General features: G+C 46.1%; 1 protein-coding gene across 2 annotated transcripts in view; it reads left to right on the top strand.

The window, feature by feature from the left end:
- Positions 1-17,654, top strand: part of si:dkey-100n23.5 (cyclic AMP receptor-like protein A) — a 103,278-nt gene that overhangs the window by 29,448 nt on the left and 56,176 nt on the right. For both annotated transcript variants that reach the window (XM_014164938.2, XM_014164939.2), the window contains 4 exons: positions 6,667-6,754; positions 8,985-9,074; positions 9,528-9,566; positions 12,845-12,923. In XM_014164938.2, coding sequence (XP_014020413.1) covers positions 6,667-6,754; positions 8,985-9,074; positions 9,528-9,566; positions 12,845-12,923 — 296 coding nt within the window. The remainder of the gene's footprint in view (positions 1-6,666; positions 6,755-8,984; positions 9,075-9,527; positions 9,567-12,844; positions 12,924-17,654) is intronic.

Genomic DNA, 17,654 nt, shown 5'->3' with positions numbered 1-17,654 from the left:
ATAATCTTTAGTCTAGGTAGTTTTCTCATCTATTAGCACTGATCAGAACATGTTATGTAGCCTAGAATAACAAGTGGATTATGTGGTGTCCATCTTGCTCTTCACTCGCATAGTAGCCTATATCCCAACCAAAAGCCTCAGGCTTGTCTGATAATCACTCAATGTGATTTTGTTTCACTGAATCTCCGTCTGTATATTTGGTTATTTGATCTCTTCGTTTTGCGAATCTATCACTAATCGGACACATTTAGTTAAGTGATAATGCCCTCAAAACCGGTGTTTGCCCGGCAATATTACTTTTATACAAACGGTATAAAAATGATTGACAAATGTTCATTGAAAACGTTGCTACCCAAGCCGGCCGGCCGGCCGTTCGTTCTATCGGTTCGGTTGCCAGAGACGCAACCCAGTCGTTCTGTATCTATGGACGTGACCCAGTCGTTCTGTATCTATGGACGTGACCCAGTCGTTCATTCTAAATGTTCCATTGCCATACTGGCTGGCAACGTTCTTATCCCTTGCTTGCTAGCCAACTACAGCTAACTTATAGTCATGTCAAAAAGTGCAGCCAGAATAACAACAAAGTAGCTGCATTTGCATTTGTTTAAGCTGTTTTCTAGTGACATTTATTTGGTACATCCATAACAATGAGCTAATGATGTGTGATTTCACCTGGCATAGAAGATGTGCTCTCTCGTCAGGACACTGTTGTTCAGAGGAGCTAGCTAACAACACAGCTAACACAATCACTTCAAACTGAAGCTGGAAAGACTGCAAACTAGCTGCACTTTGTCACGTTTGACGTGTTTTCTATTGATAGTGCTTTGTATATATCAATGAAGTAGATGCTGATTCATGATTCCGACTGGCTGAGAAAAGCTGCCTGCCTGTCTGTCTCGTCCCGACACGTTGTTTACTATCGGACAACTGGAGATCAAATTTGAATATTGAAAGAATGTTGCAAATGTCAGAGAGACAGACAGCAAGGTTTATACAAATCTCTGCTGTTGAAAACTAAATGTTAGTCTAAAAGAAATGTGAGCTAATGTCCAGATGCTTTTTATAGTGAAGATCAAGTTTATAAATTGGTTGGCTGGGCTGATGAGACACGGGATTGCGCAGTCAGATGGAACAGAGTAAATAGGCATTTTAACGTCATAGATTTACCCGGTGGTAACTTGTGGAATAGACACCGTCTGGAATGCGGTTTTAACCAATTAGCATTCAGGACTAGACCCACCCGTTGTATAACATGATATAATGTAGCCTAAATCAAGTGTTATTTTGCTATTGACTCGCGCGTAGGCAACTCAAAAAGCCTGCGAAGGTTGTGAAATATGAACACGAGACTCACATCCTTTTGAAAATATAGATTGCTATTATTTTCTGCGCGTATCATGATGAAGATAGTCCCAATTTAAAGTACACACCGGTTCTCTACAATTTAAAACCCTACGCTTGCTCTCAACCCTACGCCTGCCCTTTGCTACATAGCTATAGAAGAGCTTTCGCCCAGGTGGTGCAACAGGTATTTTTAGATCCAGTGTAGATCACATTTTACGTCGGACATAGTTACGACCCACTTACGTCCAACTGGTGTCACTGGCCAACGATGAACATCTAAAGTATTCCTGACCTGCTAAGGTCCTTTTTAAACTAACAAAATATGTGAAGTAAGATCTATCTGCCTTTCCGATGACCTTCTAAGTCACTGAAAACCTTCTCCTGATTTAGGCTAAACCTGCCCCTACTCTGGACCTCAAGACTTATGTCACTCAGGTGTCACCCCTGAAACACAGCAGACTGTTCAGTGCACTAACCACTGGTCCTCTCTGGCCTATCAGCTACAGAGCCTGCAGGGCTGGGACACACACACACACATTCGTGTAAACCCATGCACACACGTACAAGTGTAAACACATGCACACACACGTGTAAACACACACGCAGCCTACAGGGCTGGGACACACACACACACACACGTGTAAACACATGCACACACACACACACACACACGTGTAAACACATGCACACACACATGCGTGTAAACGCATGCAGCCTACAGGGCTGACTAGGAGAAGGGCAGTGAACTACAGCGGCGGGGTCAGTGGCTCTATGTCAGTTCTGTTCATCATGAAGGGAGAGAGAGGAAGGAAGGGAGAGGAGGGATGGAGGCCAGTGATAGAGAGGGATTGAAGTGGAGGATATGGGGAGCGTGCAAAACGGCAGAAGAGAGTGAAGTAAACATGAAGTGAGCTATGCCAACAGTCAGTGGGAGGGAGAGAGAGAGAGAGAGAGAGAGAGAGAGAGAGAGAGAGAGAGAGAGAGAGAGAGAGAGAGAGAGAGAGAGAGAGAGAGAGAGAGAGAGAGAGAGAGAGAGAGAGAGAGAGAGAGAGAGAGAGAGAGAGAGAGAGAGAGAGAGAGAGAGAGAGAGAGAGAGAGAGAGAGAGAGAGAGAGAGAGAGAGAGAGAGAGATCCCCCCTCTCTCTCAGCAGCAGGTATTAATGCCCTCTATTCCTATAGAGAGAGTGTTCCCCCTCTCTCTCAGCAGCAGGTATTAATGCCCTCTATTCCTATAGAGAGAGTGTTCCCCCTCTCTCTCAGCAGCAGGTATTAATGCCCTCTATTCCTATAGAGTGTGTGTTCCCCCTTTCTCTCAGCAGCAGGTATTAATGCCCTCTATTCCTATAGAGAGTGTGTTCCCCCTCTCTCTCAGCAGCAGGTATTAATGCCCTCTATTCCTATAGAGAGTGTGTGTTCCCCCTCTCTCTCAGCAGCAGGTATTAATGCCCTCTATTCCTATAGAGAGAGTGTGTTCCCCCTCTCTCTCAGCAGCAGGTATTAATGCCCTCTATTCCTATAGAGAGTGTGTTCCCCCTCTCTCTCAGCAGCAGGTATTAATGCCCTCTATTCCTATAGAGAGTGTGTTCCCCCTCTCTCTCAGCAGCAGGTATTAATGCCCTCTATTCCTATAGAGAGTGTGTGTTCCCCCTCTCTCTCAGCAGCAGGTATTAATACCCTCTATTCCTATAGAGAGAGTGTTCCCCCTCTCTCTCAGCAGCAGCAGGTATTAATGCCCTCTATTCCTATAGAGAGAGTGTGTTCCCCCTCTCTCTCAGCAGCAGCAGGTATTAATGCCCTCTATTCCTATAGAGAGAGTGTGTTCCCCCTCTCTCTCAGCAGCAGGTATTAATGCCCTCTATTCCTATAGAGAGAGAGTGTTCCCCCTCTCTCTCAGCAGCAGGTATTAATGCCCTCTATTCCTATAGAGAGTGTGTTCCCCCTCTCTCTCAGCAGCAGGTATTAATGCCCTCTATTCCTATAGAGAGTGTGTTCCCCCTCTCTCTCAGCAGCAGGTATTAATGCCCTCTATTCCTATAGAGAGTGTGTGTTCCCCCTCTCTCTCAGCAGCAGGTATTAATACCCTCTATTCCTATAGAGAGTGTGTTCCCCCTCTCTCTCAGCAGCAGGTATTAATGCCCTCTATTCCTATAGAGAGTGTGTTCCCCCTCTCTCTCAGCAGCAGGTATTAATGCCCTCTATTCCTATAGAGAGAGTGTGTTCCCCCTCTCTCTCTCTCTCTCTCTCTCTCAGCAGCAGGTATTAATGCCCTCTATTCCTATAGAGAGAGTGTGTTCCCCCTCTCTCTCAGCAGCAGGTATTAATGCCCTCTATTCCTATAGAGAGAGTGTGTTCCCCCTCTCTCTCAGCAGCAGCAGGTATTAATGCCCTCTATTCCTATAGAGAGTGTGTTCCCCCTCTCTCTCAGCAGCAGGTATTAATGCCCTCTATTCCTATAGAGAGAGTGTTCCCCCTCTCTCTCAGCAGCAGGTATTAATGCCCTCTATTCCTATAGAGAGTGTGTTCCCCCTCTCTCTCAGCAGCAGGTATTAATGCCCTCTATTCCTATAGAGAGAGTGTTCCCCCTCTCTCTCAGCAGCAGGTATTAATGCCCTCTATTCCTATAGAGAGAGTGTGTTCCCCCTCTCTCTCAGCAGCAGGTATTAATGCCCTCTATTCAATTATAGAGAGTGTGTGTTCCCCCTCTCTCTCAGCAGCAGGTATTAATACCCTCTATTCCTATAGAGAGTGTGTGTTCCCCCTCTCTCTCAGCAGCAGGTATTAATACCCTCTATTCCTATAGAGAGAGTGTGTTCCCCCTCTCTCTCAGCAGCAGGTATTAATGCCCTCTATTCCTATAGAGAGAGTGTGTTCCCCCTCTCTCTCTCTCTCTCTCTCAGCAGCAGGTATTAATGCCCTCTATTCCTATAGAGAGAGTGTGTTCCCCCTCTCTCTCAGCAGCAGGTATTAATGCCCTCTATTCCTATAGAGAGAGTGTGTTCTCTCTCTCTCTCAGCAGCAGGTATTAATACCCTCTATTCCTATAGAGAGAGTGTGTTCCCCCTCTCTCTCAGCAGCAGGTATTAATGCCCTCTATTCCTATAGAGAGAGTGTGTTCCCCCTCTCTCTCAGCAGCAGGTATTAATGCCCTCTATTCCTATAGAGAGTGTGTCCCCCCTCTCTCTCAGCAGCAGGTATTAATGCCCTCTATTCTTATAGAGAGAGTGTGTTCCCCCTCTCTCTCAGCAGCAGTTATTAATGCCCTCTATTCCTATAGAGAGAGTGTGTTCCCCCTCTCTCTCAGCAGCAGGTATTAATGCCCTCTATTCCTATAGAGAGAGTGTGTTCCCCCTCTCTCTCAGCAGCAGCAGGTATTAATGCCCTCTATTCCTATAGAGAGTGTGTGTTCCCCCTCTCTCTCAGCAGCAGGTATTAATGCCCTCTATTCCTATAGAGAGAGTGTGTTCCCCCTCTCTCTCAGCAGCAGGTATTAATGCCCTCTATTCCTATAGAGAGTGTGTGTTCTCCCTCTCTCTCAGCAGCAGGTATTAATGCCCTCTATTCCTATAGAGAGAGTGTGTTCCCCCTCTCTCTCAGCAGCAGGTATTAATGCCCTCTATTCCTATAGAGTGTGTGTTCCCCCTCTCTCTCAGCAGCAGGTATTAATGCCCTCTATTCCTATAGAGAGTGTGTATTCCCCCTCTCTCAGCAGCAGCAGGTATTAATGCCCTCTATTCCTATAGAGAGTGTGTGTTCCCCCTCTCAGCAGCAGCAGGTATTAATGCCCTCTATTCCTATAGAGAGTGTGTTCCCCCTCTCTCTCAGCAGCAGGTATTAATGCCCTCTATTCCTATAGAGAGAGTGTTCTCCCTCTCTCTCTCTCTCTCTCAGCAGCAGGTATTAATGCCCTCTATTCCTATAGAGAGAGTGTGTTCCCCCTCTCTCTCTCTCTCTCTCAGCAGCAGGTATTAATGCCCTCTATTCCTATAGAGAGAGTGTGTTCCCCCTCTCTCTCAGCAGCAGGTATTAATGCCCTGTATTCCTATAGAGAGTGTGTGTTCCCCCTCTCTCTCAGCAGCAGGTATTAATGCCCTCTATTCCTATAGAGAGAGTGTTCCCCCTCTCTCTCAGCAGCAGGTATTAATGCCCTCTATTCCTATAGAGAGAGTGTGTTCTCCCTCTCTCTCAGCAGCAGGTATTAATGCCCTCTATTCCTATAGAGAGAGTGTGTTCCCCCTCTCTCTCAGCAGCAGGTATTAATGCCCTCTATTCCTATAGAGAGAGTGTGTTCCCCCTCTCTCTCAGCAGCAGGTATTAATGCCCTCTATTCCTATAGAGAGAGTGTTCCCCCTCTCTCTCAGCAGCAGGTATTAATACTCTCTATTCCTATAGAGAGAGTGTGTTCCCCCTCTCTCTCAGCAGCAGGTATTAATGCCCTCTATTCCTATAGAGAGTGTGTTCCCCCTCTCTCTCAGCAGCAGGTATTAATGCCCTCTATTCCTATAGAGAGAGTGTGTTCCCCCTCTCTCTCAGCAGCAGGTATTAATGCCCTCTATTCCTATAGAGAGAGTGTGTTCCCCCTCTCTCTCAGCAGCAGGTATTAATGCCCTCTATTCCTATAGAGAGAGTGTGTTCCCCCTCTCTCTCAGCAGCAGGTATTAATGCCCTCTATTCCTATAGAGAGAGTGTGTTCCCCCTCTCTCTCAGCAGCAGGTATTAATGCCCTCTATTCCTATAGAGAGAGTGTGTTCCCCCTCTCTCTCAGCAGCAGGTATTAATGCCCTCTATTCCTATAGAGAGGGTGTCGCAGTGGGAAGATTAATGATAGAAGGATGTTCCTCAATGACACACCAACACGGTATTGTTGATGTACAGGGCCAAGGTGTGTGTGATTATGTAAGGTGTACTGTATATGCTGCCAGAGCTGGAGTGTCTGTCTGTCTGTCTGTCTGTCTGTCTGTCTGTCTGTCTGTCTGTCTGTCTGTCTGTCTGTCTGTCATCATAAATGGGAGAGATTATAAAACAGAATCTTCTGCACACCATCACTCATCACTGAACACATGCACACATACACTCAACATGCATTTAGACAAAATTACAACAATCCAAGTGTGTGTGGGGGGGACTGAAACTGGGAATCCATCAACCTGACAGTTGGCCCAGCCTGTTCTGTCAAACTCTGTACGCACGCACGCACGCACACACACACACACACACACACACACACACACACACACACACACACACACACACAGCCCCTCTCCATGTTATAGATTATGCAATAGGACCTTGTTTCTTCTTCCCTCTCTCCATTCCTTCGTCCAGACTGGAGTGCCCTGGCCTGGGTGTGCCTGATCACAGTGAACCTCTACCTTAACCTGGTCAAAGAGATGAGCACCAGCCACTACCAGCTGTGAGTGGACCACCAACATCCACCAGCTAAAGAGAGTTTGTGTGTGTGTGTGTGTGTGTGTGTGTGTGTGTGTGTGTGTGTGTGTGTGTGTGTGTGTGTGTGTGTGTGTGCAGGAGAGATGGACAACCAACATCCATGTGAAAAGGTTTGTTGACGTGTTGGGGGGTTGTGGCTCCCTCTGGAGGACAGACATTCCTCTTCCCTCTCTCCTCCAGGCACTAATTGAAAAAGGAGCTGTAAATCAATGCTGTGTGTGTTGGTGTGTGTGCATATTAATGTGTTTTCTCTTGTTTCTGTTACTCATACTCCCTTGAGGTTGAGTGCATCCGAAATGCATATGTGGGTGCTTGTCTGTGTGTATGCTTGTGTGTGTGTGTGTGTGGGGGGGGGGGGCAGTAAAGCACGGAGGTGTTTCTCATATTGATCAACTGTAACCCTGGCCATATAATGATGACTTAACTCAAGAGGGGACAGTTTAATCTGTGTGTGTGTGTGTGTGTGTGTGTGTGTGTGTGTGTGATGAGACAGCTTTATGACTGCTGGGTTTAGGAGCAGTGAATTCACTCACCCCTGACTTTAACATCCGGACAACCACCATACCCCTAATTGGTGTGTGTGTGACCTTGAGACAGAGAAAGGAAAACATGAAATAGAGAATAGATAGATGAAAGTCTATGCTCGTAGTAGTAGTGGGAGAGATGGCTTAAACAAGGGGGCACTAAAAATACAGGACAGAGAGAGAGACACCAAATGAGACAAAAGAGAGGCAGGGAAATGGAGAGAGTTGAAAAGAGATTGATCCTCCAGAGAATATGTGAGAGAGAGAGAGAGAGATAAGTAAGTGTGTGATAAGTAAGCGTGTGTGCGTTTGTGTGTGCATTTTAGCCGGAGTGTACCAGTCCTGCTGTGCCTCATTAAGTCCATGTTTGCTGCGGACCTAGTCACCTCCCTCTTCGAGCGCTGCTAGTGTGTGTGTGTGTGTGTGTGTGTGTGTGTGTGTGTGTGTGTGTGTGTCGATTTCCTTTGACAAGCCCCCCTCCACATCCAGATACTGTGTTGAGTGGCAGAACTGATTTCACTATTTGTGTCCTCTCCCACCATCTCACTCCCTTCATCTCTCTTTCTCTCTCTCTAGATCTACTCTAAATATCCATTCTCTCCCTTTCACTATTTCTCCTTCTTTCCCTTTACCCATCTCTCGATTTCTTTCTTTCTTTCTTTCTTTCTTTCTTTCTTTCTTTCTTTCTTTCTTTCTTTCTTTCTTTCTTTCTTTCTTTCTTTCTTTCTTTCTTTCTTTCTTTCTTTCTTTCTTTCCCTTTACAGCCAGTGACCACCCACCAATCTGTCTCTGTTAAGCTTCCTCTACAACCTGTCATTCTCTCCCTCCCTCCCTTTCCTCGATCGCTCTTTATCTTCCTTCCTGTCTTTCTCTCACTCATACACTCTCTCTCTCTTTCACTTTTCATCCAAAGAGAGGGGAGGAGGTGATAGAGGGCTGTAAAATCAAATATGAGAGAGAGGGAGAGGGAGAGGGGGAGGGAGAGAGAGAGAGAGAGAGGGAGGGAAGAGAGAGGGAGGGAGAGAGAGAGAGAGAGAGAGAGAGAGAGAGAGATATATATATATAGAAACGTAGCGAGTGAGATCACCTATTTCCTGGGATTTCAGACGTCCATGTAACCTGAATGAGAGCTGTCACATTCAGTGGACCAGAGCCGTATTGACCGTGTATCGAGTGTTGCAGTAGGACTGACCACTTATTGACCGTGTCATAGTAGTCCTGACGACATATCGACCGTGTAACTGTACGGTCCATAAAGTATCGACAACACTCACTCCTTCAGCCACTGTGTCTGGACCGCAATCTGCCAGGGAGGCTCACTGAGTCGTGACCACCTGAGGACCACCAGCAGACCGTGTGAGCATGCCTAGGAGACGGGCGGAGAGAGATGCTTACCTCCCCTGTCCCGAGACACGCTGGTCTGTCTTCATCAGTGTTCAGTGAAGCACATGGTAAAGAATGAGGGAGAATAAGAAGAAAGGTGGTTGTGGGTGTATGGGGTTGTGGGTGTATGGGGTTGTGGGTGTGCGTGTGTGATCAGCAACTCTTGTATCCTCTCTCTCCACAGAGCGTTCTATCCCTTCATTTGTGGCACGGCATGGAGACCATCTGGGCTGTGGGTTTGTGGTCTTTCCCGTTGGTATGTAACCACTGCTCTTTCTTGTCTCCCAGACTGTACCACCTGATGGCCTGGGGGGTGCCCCTGGTGATGTCCTCCCTGCCCCTGTTCAGTGGATACTACGGCCCAGCAGGAGCCTGGTGGTGAGTTTTGTCTATTTGTTGTCATGCTAACAATGCATTTTGAATGTAGATTTCTGTTCATATGTTTAATGCCCTTTCCATTGCCTTGCGTTTTGTTCTACATCCTCTATATTCATCTATAGTTTATCGTCATCTCTTCCTTTTTGACCTGAGGTTCAGCATGAAACCGGATGGGTTTAAGCAAAAATGTCCCAACTAGCCTTTGATTTCTCTTATCCATTATTGTTAGATTGATTGTCTTGAAGGAACAGAGGTAAGAAGGTACGGGGACAGAACCAGTCTCCGAGCTCCTGTCTAGTCTGAGATTATTAATAGCAACAGCTATGCTCCTTTCCCACCAAAGTCACAGAATTCTCTGTCTTTTTCTCTCGTCCTCTCTCTCTCCCTTTGTAATCACCCTCACTCTCTTCCTGCCCCTCCCTCTTGCTCTCCTCCCTCTCTCTCTCTCTCCAGCTGGATCACAGACGACCACGTAGCTTGGAGATTTGGGATGTAAGTGAAAACCTCTCAGCCATCAAAGCCAGTGCATAGAGGGAAGACTGGAGGGAAAGAGGAGGGGGGTGGTCCCTACAGAGAGAGGGGAAGGGGTTTATATGTTGGGAGGCCAGAGGTTTTTCGGTGTGTGTGTGTGTGTGTGTGTGTGTGTGTGTGTTCCTTCCTGTACATGTCTGTGTTTCTTCAGAATGTTATGAAGGATTACATCTCTCCAAGCCTGGATATGACCTGCCAATCACTTAGCGTAGCCAGACATTCACTTATCAAGCCAGGCAATCATGCTAGCGCTCGCAGCATCAGTGAGGAATCAATCTCTCTAACCACACGCACGCACACATACACAACACACACATACACAACACACACACACACACACACACCATATACACACACACTCTTCTCTATCAATGCAGACAGCAGTGCTAGCACTCCGTCTCTCTGTCTTTTATCAGCCCCCCTCCTCCCCCTCCTAGTTTCCATAGCGCCGTGGGTCGCCTGGGGGACGGGCTGCTTAGAGGATCTGGGAATCTTCATTAAGTCTAATTACATCAAACGAGACGAGAGATTAGAGGCCCGGACGAAGCACGTCAGACAAACACACAACACTGGCACACACACACACACACACACACACCCATACATACGCACGTACGTCTGATGCTTCGCGCGAGAGAGATGGGGAGAGAGTGTGGGTGAAGGGGGGTGGCGGTGAGAGAGGGATTAAGGGGTCAGGTAAAAATGAGAGACTAGAAGGGAGGTTGAGAGGAAAAAGAGAGAGGTTTCATCTATTGTTCCAAGACTCAGACATCAGTGTTCAGTCAAGAGAATATGAAAGATTAAAGAAAGACGGAGAGAGAGAACGAGAGAGGTGATGGGGTGCACTGCAGGTCTTGTATCCTCACTCTCCCTCTCTACCCCTGAAAATAGAGGCAGACAGAAAGGAATATCAGAACTGTTGATTGAACTCAAACATCAGCGCTTAAGAATTGCTTCATGTGCCTTTTACTCCAGTGTTTCAGACTGACAAACAATCCGCTGGACCCCTCTCCTGAGTTTGTGAAAGGGTGTGTGTGTGTGTGTGTGTGTGTGTGTGTGTGTGCCTGCATGCGTGTGTGAGAGAGATACTCTACCTATTTTATCCTTCCCCGCTGCCCTCCCTCTCTCTCTGCTCTCTGGCCCATCCCTCCCTTCATGTCTTTCTCCTCTGGCCTGAGATGGTATCTTCCAGGTCAGACGTGAAACTAGCATGTCTGTAGCTGAGGTGTTGCCGGTGTGTCTTTTTCTCTCAAGTGTCTAATTAATGGCGCGTTCATCAGTTGTCCTCTGTCACTTCAGAGCAGGGCTAGAGAGCTTCTAGAGCTGCAGGGTGGTGTGTGGGTGTACATGTTTGTGAGTGGCTTCAACTAGTGTTCTTTTTAGTTTCTCCCTCCTTCCTTTCTTTTTGTACCTTGATTTTTCTTCTGTCCATGTTGCTTGCCTTTCTGTGTTCTCCGTCCTTACCTCTCCCCCCTTTCTCACCCCTCTCCCTCCCCTTTTCTCTCTCCATCCCACCCTCCCTCCATCCTTCCTCTCTCTCCATCTCTCCATCTCTCTCGGGTGGGTGATGTTCAGCTGTAGAGCTCCAGCAGACTCTAATGGCAGATCATTATCATGCTGATTAGAGCACTTTGTAGCTGCCGCTCATTACTCCTCCTCCCTCGTCTCCCCCCTCTCCCCCACCTCTCTCGTCTTCTCCCCCCTCCCTCGTTAAAAGGCCACTCTTCCTCCTCCCCCATCGTTAACGGGAGGCTGTGTGTAATTGGACGCCATTTATTCCGGAGAGCGGGTTATTAAATCACACAGGGGTGAGGTGAGCACGTTTTCACTCCATCCTCTCGCTCTGTCTTTCTCTCTGGATGAAACGCCTCTCCTCTTATCTTGTGCACGCACGCACGCACACACATACACTCACACACATATATATACACACACACACACACACCCTCAGACTACATGTCCAGACAGCGCCACACTCCCACTTCCCCAGTGTTCAGGCAGTATTTACTGAGGATAGTTATGCACTTAGTCGAAACTGCTCTGGATAAGAGTGTCTAGTAAGTGATTGTAATGTGAATGTAGTTGTTGCTAAATGAACAGAAGTGTAATGTTAATGTTACGTAAAGCTACTGTGAATGTCATTTTGGATTTAGGGCAGATATCAAAGGACACTGAAAGAGCCCTGAGATGTTCCAGATCCTATGACTATGACACAGAGTATTTCCTGGTCAGGTCACGTGGTCAGGATGAACTCCGGGCGGATCATGTGTCTGGCCTGGGGGAATGAGGAATTAGAGTGGATCTGAAAAACAGTGCGGACTGTCTCGCTCTGATGAAACTCAGTCTATTGAAAGATTGCTAAATGTTGCATTGCTGAACACACGTCCCGCTGTCTATCTGTGCATGTACAGTAGCAGGGACAGCCTTAGAATGGTCTGTCTGTTATGATGGGTTCCATTCTGATGAGCAGAAGTGCTTTGATGAGTTAAGGTACTGTTGAGGCCCTGAGAGTAGGGTAGTGGTTAGAGTCCTGGCATTCTGAGGCCCTTTCACAAACAGGCCTGTTGTCTGTGGTCATTTTCTGAGAGGGTGACACTCCTCTCAAGCTGTAAACCCTGTTCTTTCTCTCTCTCGTTCTCTGTCACACATCTTAACAGAAATACCATGCATTTCTCTGAAGTTGTGTCTCTTTGTCATCCTTTCTTGACCTCCATCGCTCAAGAATGCCATACATTACCCGCTATTCTCTCACTTTCTCCACCTCTCTCTTTCTCCTGTTTTGATAACTTCCTCTCACAGTGCCCTTGACAGAAACCCTAGTACTTACCTATTGTGCTATGGTTTTACTTCTCTACACAAGTGCTGAATCAGAGGTGGCAGAAGGATATCTAACTAAACAAATATCTATGCAAAATAAATTGAGTTAAATGTTTTAGATGATTGTCCTTTACTGGCTTTGCGGAGTTCACTGCCCCTTGGTGTATTATGATTATACTAGGGCCAGGAGTTTATCTTGACTACATGATTTGACCAGGGAAAACTCCTGGCCCTAGGCTCCTCAGGCCTGAGAGCTCATGACTATCCCACCTGTCAGTCTTCCTCTTTAGTTAGTGTATGTTCTTGAAGTAACTCTTGTGTTCAAGTCAATGGGAGAATCACATTTAAATGTGTGTTGATTTCATGTAAAGACATGGCCCTCTTGTGTGTAATGCATTTTCCTCTGTCCCCCCACCCTGCAGATGGTACGTCCCACTCTTCACCCTCATCTTCCTCATGATCTGCTGCTACGCCAGAATAATCTACGTAGCCAATGAGAGGGTGAGCCCACCTTCCCATGTGTCATGTTCGGCCAGTCGGCATGAGTTCACACGGTCATAATCCTGTGTGGCCAATGGTGGTGCACTCAGTTCATCTTGACGTGGATGTCTCTGTGATATTCACCTCAGTGTGCAGTGTTTCCCGCTGTGTTTCCCACTGCTGCTTAAAACAATCCCAGGGGAAAAATTGGTGTGTGTGTGTGTGTGTGTGTGTGTGTGTGTGTGTGTGTGTGTGGGGTGGGTGTGTGTGTGTGTGTGTGTGTGTGTGTGTGTGTGTGTGTGTGTGCGTGCGCATGCGCGCGAGAAAGTGTGGGTGTGTTTGCCTGTCAGAGAACCAGTGACTACAAGCCACCAGTGGGGTTGAAACTCAGTTTATCCCTCCCTCCCTCCCTCCCTCCCTCCCTCTCCTGTTGGGAGTGTTTTTGTGTTGATGGGCAGCCTGGAGGCAACATACCAGCATGCTCCACATAGCTGCCATCCCCCTGATTCTGGCCTGAGTGACGACACAACACACGGACACAGCCTGGGGCAGCAGTAGTCTGACCTGCCAGAGTAGGCAGGGTAAACCATAACATGTACTAGCTACATGTACATGTGCAGCAATAGTATTTTTCTTTAAACAAGCAACTTAGAAACTACACACATCTACACACAAGGCAAAGGGTGGCTACTTTGAAGAATCTAAAATCTAAAATATATTTTGATTTGTTTAACACTTTTGATTACTACACGATGTGTTATTTCATAGTTTTGATGTCTTCACTATTATTCTACAATGTAGAAAATAGTACAAATAAAGAAAACCCTTGAATGAGTAGGTGTGTCCAAACTTTTGACTGGCACTGTACATAAATTCGACTTCCCTGGTCAGTGTGTGTGTGTGTTAGTGTTAGAGGCAGGAAGACTGAATGACTGACTGACTTCTCTTCCCTTTATCACAATAAATGAATTGGTGTGCACCCTGCATCTCATCACATTCTGCTTTCTCTCTCATTGTCTCTCTATTTCTCTCTCTCACTGTCTCTCTCTCTCTCACTGCCTCTCAATTTCTCTCACTCTATTTCTCTCTCTCACTGTCTCTCTCTCTCACTGCCTCTCAATTTCTCTCACTCTTTCTCTCTCTCACTGTCTCTCTCTTTCTCTCTCTCCTTCTATTTCTCTCTCTTTCGATCATATTTATGAAGAGCTCAAGTCTTATCTCCTCACAGCTGCAGACGGTCTCACTTGAAATGATTTCTAAAACTTTGAGGCGGCGAAGGAATATAGAGAGGGGATAAGAAAGTCAGGCGGCCCAGAGAAGGAAAAGAAAGCGAGGGAGGAAGAGAGATAAAAAGAGAGAGATGGAGAGATTAGGAAAATCAACTAGGAGTTGCTCAAACTATTAATAATCCAGATGTTTATGAAAGCAGGATAGAACATATCCAGAATCATTTGATCAGAAACCATATTTCCATCCAACCTTATTATGCAAGTAAAGGATAAAAATGTCACGACAGGCTTGATGGAAAAAGCAAATTTGTCTGTAAACTTTCCAAATGTCCACAAAACAAAATACGCTAGACAAGGTGGGATCTTTTTGTGTCTGTAAAATGAATGATGTGAGATATGGTGGTGGAAACACTTTTGTACGCCTACCCATCCACCCCGACCAACCACCTTACATTAATTTTTGCCTTAACTAACCTGTCTTATGTAACCATACCAAACGTAATATATTATACTCATTTTAATATCCTGGATTTACATTGACTATGTTACGTCTAGTCTATGAGACCAAGCTGGTTTATTAGGCTACAGATGAAATAAGTTATGATGAACTTCACAGGGTGGTGAAAGTGCAAGGTGATGAGCTTGACGCTCCTTTCCAATAAATATCGAGGGTCTTATTCTGGTGACATGATGATCGGTGCTTGGCTGCTGTTTGACAAATTACACTGAACAAAAATTTAAACAATGCAACAATTTCAAAGATTTTACTTAGTTATAGTAAGATTTTACTGAGTTACAGTTCATACAAGTAAATCAGTCAAATGAAGTAAATTCATTAGGCTCTAATCTATGGATTTCACATGACTGGGAATACAGATATATTGGTCACAAATGCATTAAAGAAAAAAGTAGGGGCGTGGATCAGAAAACCAGTCAGTATCTGCTGTGATCACCATTTACCTCATGCAGTGTGACACATTTCCTTCACATAGAGTTGATCAGGCTGTTGATTGTGGCCTGTGGAATGTTGTCCCACTCCTCTTCGTCTTCTGTGCGAAGTTGCTGGATATTGGTGTGGACTGGAACATGCTGTCATACATGTCGATCCAGAGCATCCCAAACATGCTCAATGGGTGACATGTCTGGTGAGTATGCAGGCCATGGAAGAACTGGGACATTTTCAGCTTCCAGGAATTGTGTACAGATCCTTGTGACATGGGGGCGTGCGTTATCATGCTGAAACATGAGGTTATGGTGGTGGATGAATGGCTTGACAATGGGCCTCAGGATCTCGTCACGGTATCTCTGTGCATTGATTGCCATCGATAAAATGCAATTGTGTTCATTGTCCATAGCTTATGCCTGCCCATACTATAACCCGACCACCACCATGGGGCACTCTGTTCACAATGTTGATCAGCAAACCGCTCGCCCACACGACACCATACACGCTGTCTGCCATCTGCCCGGTACAGTTGAAACCGTGATTCGTCCGCAAAGAGCACACTTCTCCAGAGTGCCAGTGGCCATCGAAGGTGAGCATTTGCCGACTGAAGTCGGTTACGACGCCAAACTGCAGTCAGGTCAAGACCCTGTTGAGGACGACGAGCACACAGATGAGCTTCCCTGAGACGGTTTCTGACAGTTTATGCAGAAATTCTTTGGTTGTGCAAACCCACAGTTTCATCAGCTGTCCGGGTGGCTGGTCTCAGACGATCCCGGATGTGGAGGTCCTGGGCTGGCATTGTTACACACAGTCTGCGGTTCTGAGGCCAGTTGGAACTACTGCCAAATTCTCTGAAATGACGTTGGAGGTGGCTTATGGAAGAGAAATGAACATTCAATTCTCTGGCAACAGCTCTGGTGGACATTCTTGCAGTCAGCATATCAATTGCACTGTCCCTCAAAACTTGAGACATCTGTGGCATTGTGTTGTCTCCAGCACAAGGTGCACCTCTGTAATCATCATGCTGTTTAATCAGCTTCTTGATATACCAAATCTTTCATGTGGATGGATTATCTTGGCAAAGGAGAAATACTCACTAACAGGGATGTGAACAAGTTTGTGCACAAGATTTGAGAGAAATAAGCTTTGTGTGTATATGGAACATTTCTGGGATCTTTTATTTCAGCTCGTAAAACATGAAACCAACACTTTACATGTTGCGTTTTATATTTTTGTTCAATTTAAATAATCTTGGTCTTTTGTCCATAATAATCTCATCATGTAGGCTATATCTGCGAGCTGTTAGCTAGAGCGTACGTGCCAATACCAGAGTGGGCACATTCGAAAATTTGCCTATTTTATTTGTGACTTTTTGAATATTCACATAAAAATCTGTCGTCAATTGGATGGAAACCTAGCTCTTTTAAGGAATTCTTTGTGTGCAGGAGGGGATCCTCTAGCTCTCATGAGGAGGATTCGTCAACAAAATTTGAGATTCTCACACATGCTTCTGTACAAGGGTAGATGACAGACAACATCATTGTCGTACACACACAAGCAACCTTTGTCTAAGGTGGTTAGATAGGCGGCCATTGTCTATCATTCTTTCATGCTATCTGATTCTCTCTCTCTCGCGTAAATAAACACTCATCCTCTCTCTAACCTCCTAGCATGCGAACACACACACACACACACACACACACACACACACACACACACACACACACAGGTAGAAATTACACAAACACACGACTACACACATACACAAACATCCAATGACGAGAGCTATAGTGCAGACAGAGAAACCATGGCAACACTGAGTTGCTAAATAGTTGAACAGAATGAATGTGTGCCGAGCTCTCTCTCTCTCTGTCGCTTTCTTTCTCTCTCGGTCGCTCTCTCTCTCTGTCTCTCTCTGTCGCTTTCTTTCTCTCTCTGTCGCTCTCTCTGTCTCTGTCTGTCTGTGTGTGTGTGTGTGTGTGTGTCCATGGCTGACAGAGGCTCTTCACAGACTCTCCTCTGTTTAGATTGCTCTTGATTGTGTAAACCACACACTGTGTGTGTGTCTTGAGGAGCATCTGATTCCCGATTGAGCTTTTTATTGTTGCTGGAATTCCCCCGAGATGAAAGAGAGAAATGGAGGGAGAGAAAGAGAGAATGAACAATCTAGTCTCCTCTCTTGAGATGTCTGGGCTGGTCACCCGTGTCTGTCTCTTCTTTTTTATCCATATCTATCCAACGCTCTCTCTTTTTGATTCTGTATCTCTTTCTCTCATTTCCCTCTCTCTATCCCCCCCTCCCTTCAGTGGTAGACTCAGCTGTGATCAGTAATGCTCTTTGGAGAGGTGGGAGCTGTACATGTTTTGTTTTGTTTTGGTTGTTAAAGCATTCCGTGTCTACCTCAGCTTTGAGTGTGTGTGTGTGTGTGTGTGTGTGTGTGTGTGTGTGTGTGTGTGTGTGTGCGTGTGCGTGCGTGCGTTCGTTCCCTCCCTGGATGCGTTTCAGCCTTGACTGACAGTGGATTAAATGAGGCTTATTTACCTCTCCTCCAGTCTCAGGTGAAGTACTTGTGTGTGT

Source organism: Salmo salar, chromosome ssa21 (assembly GCF_905237065.1).
Source record: "Salmo salar chromosome ssa21, Ssal_v3.1, whole genome shotgun sequence".
NCBI lineage: Eukaryota > Metazoa > Chordata > Actinopteri > Salmoniformes > Salmonidae > Salmo > Salmo salar.
This window is presented reverse-complemented; position numbering and strand designations above follow the sequence as displayed.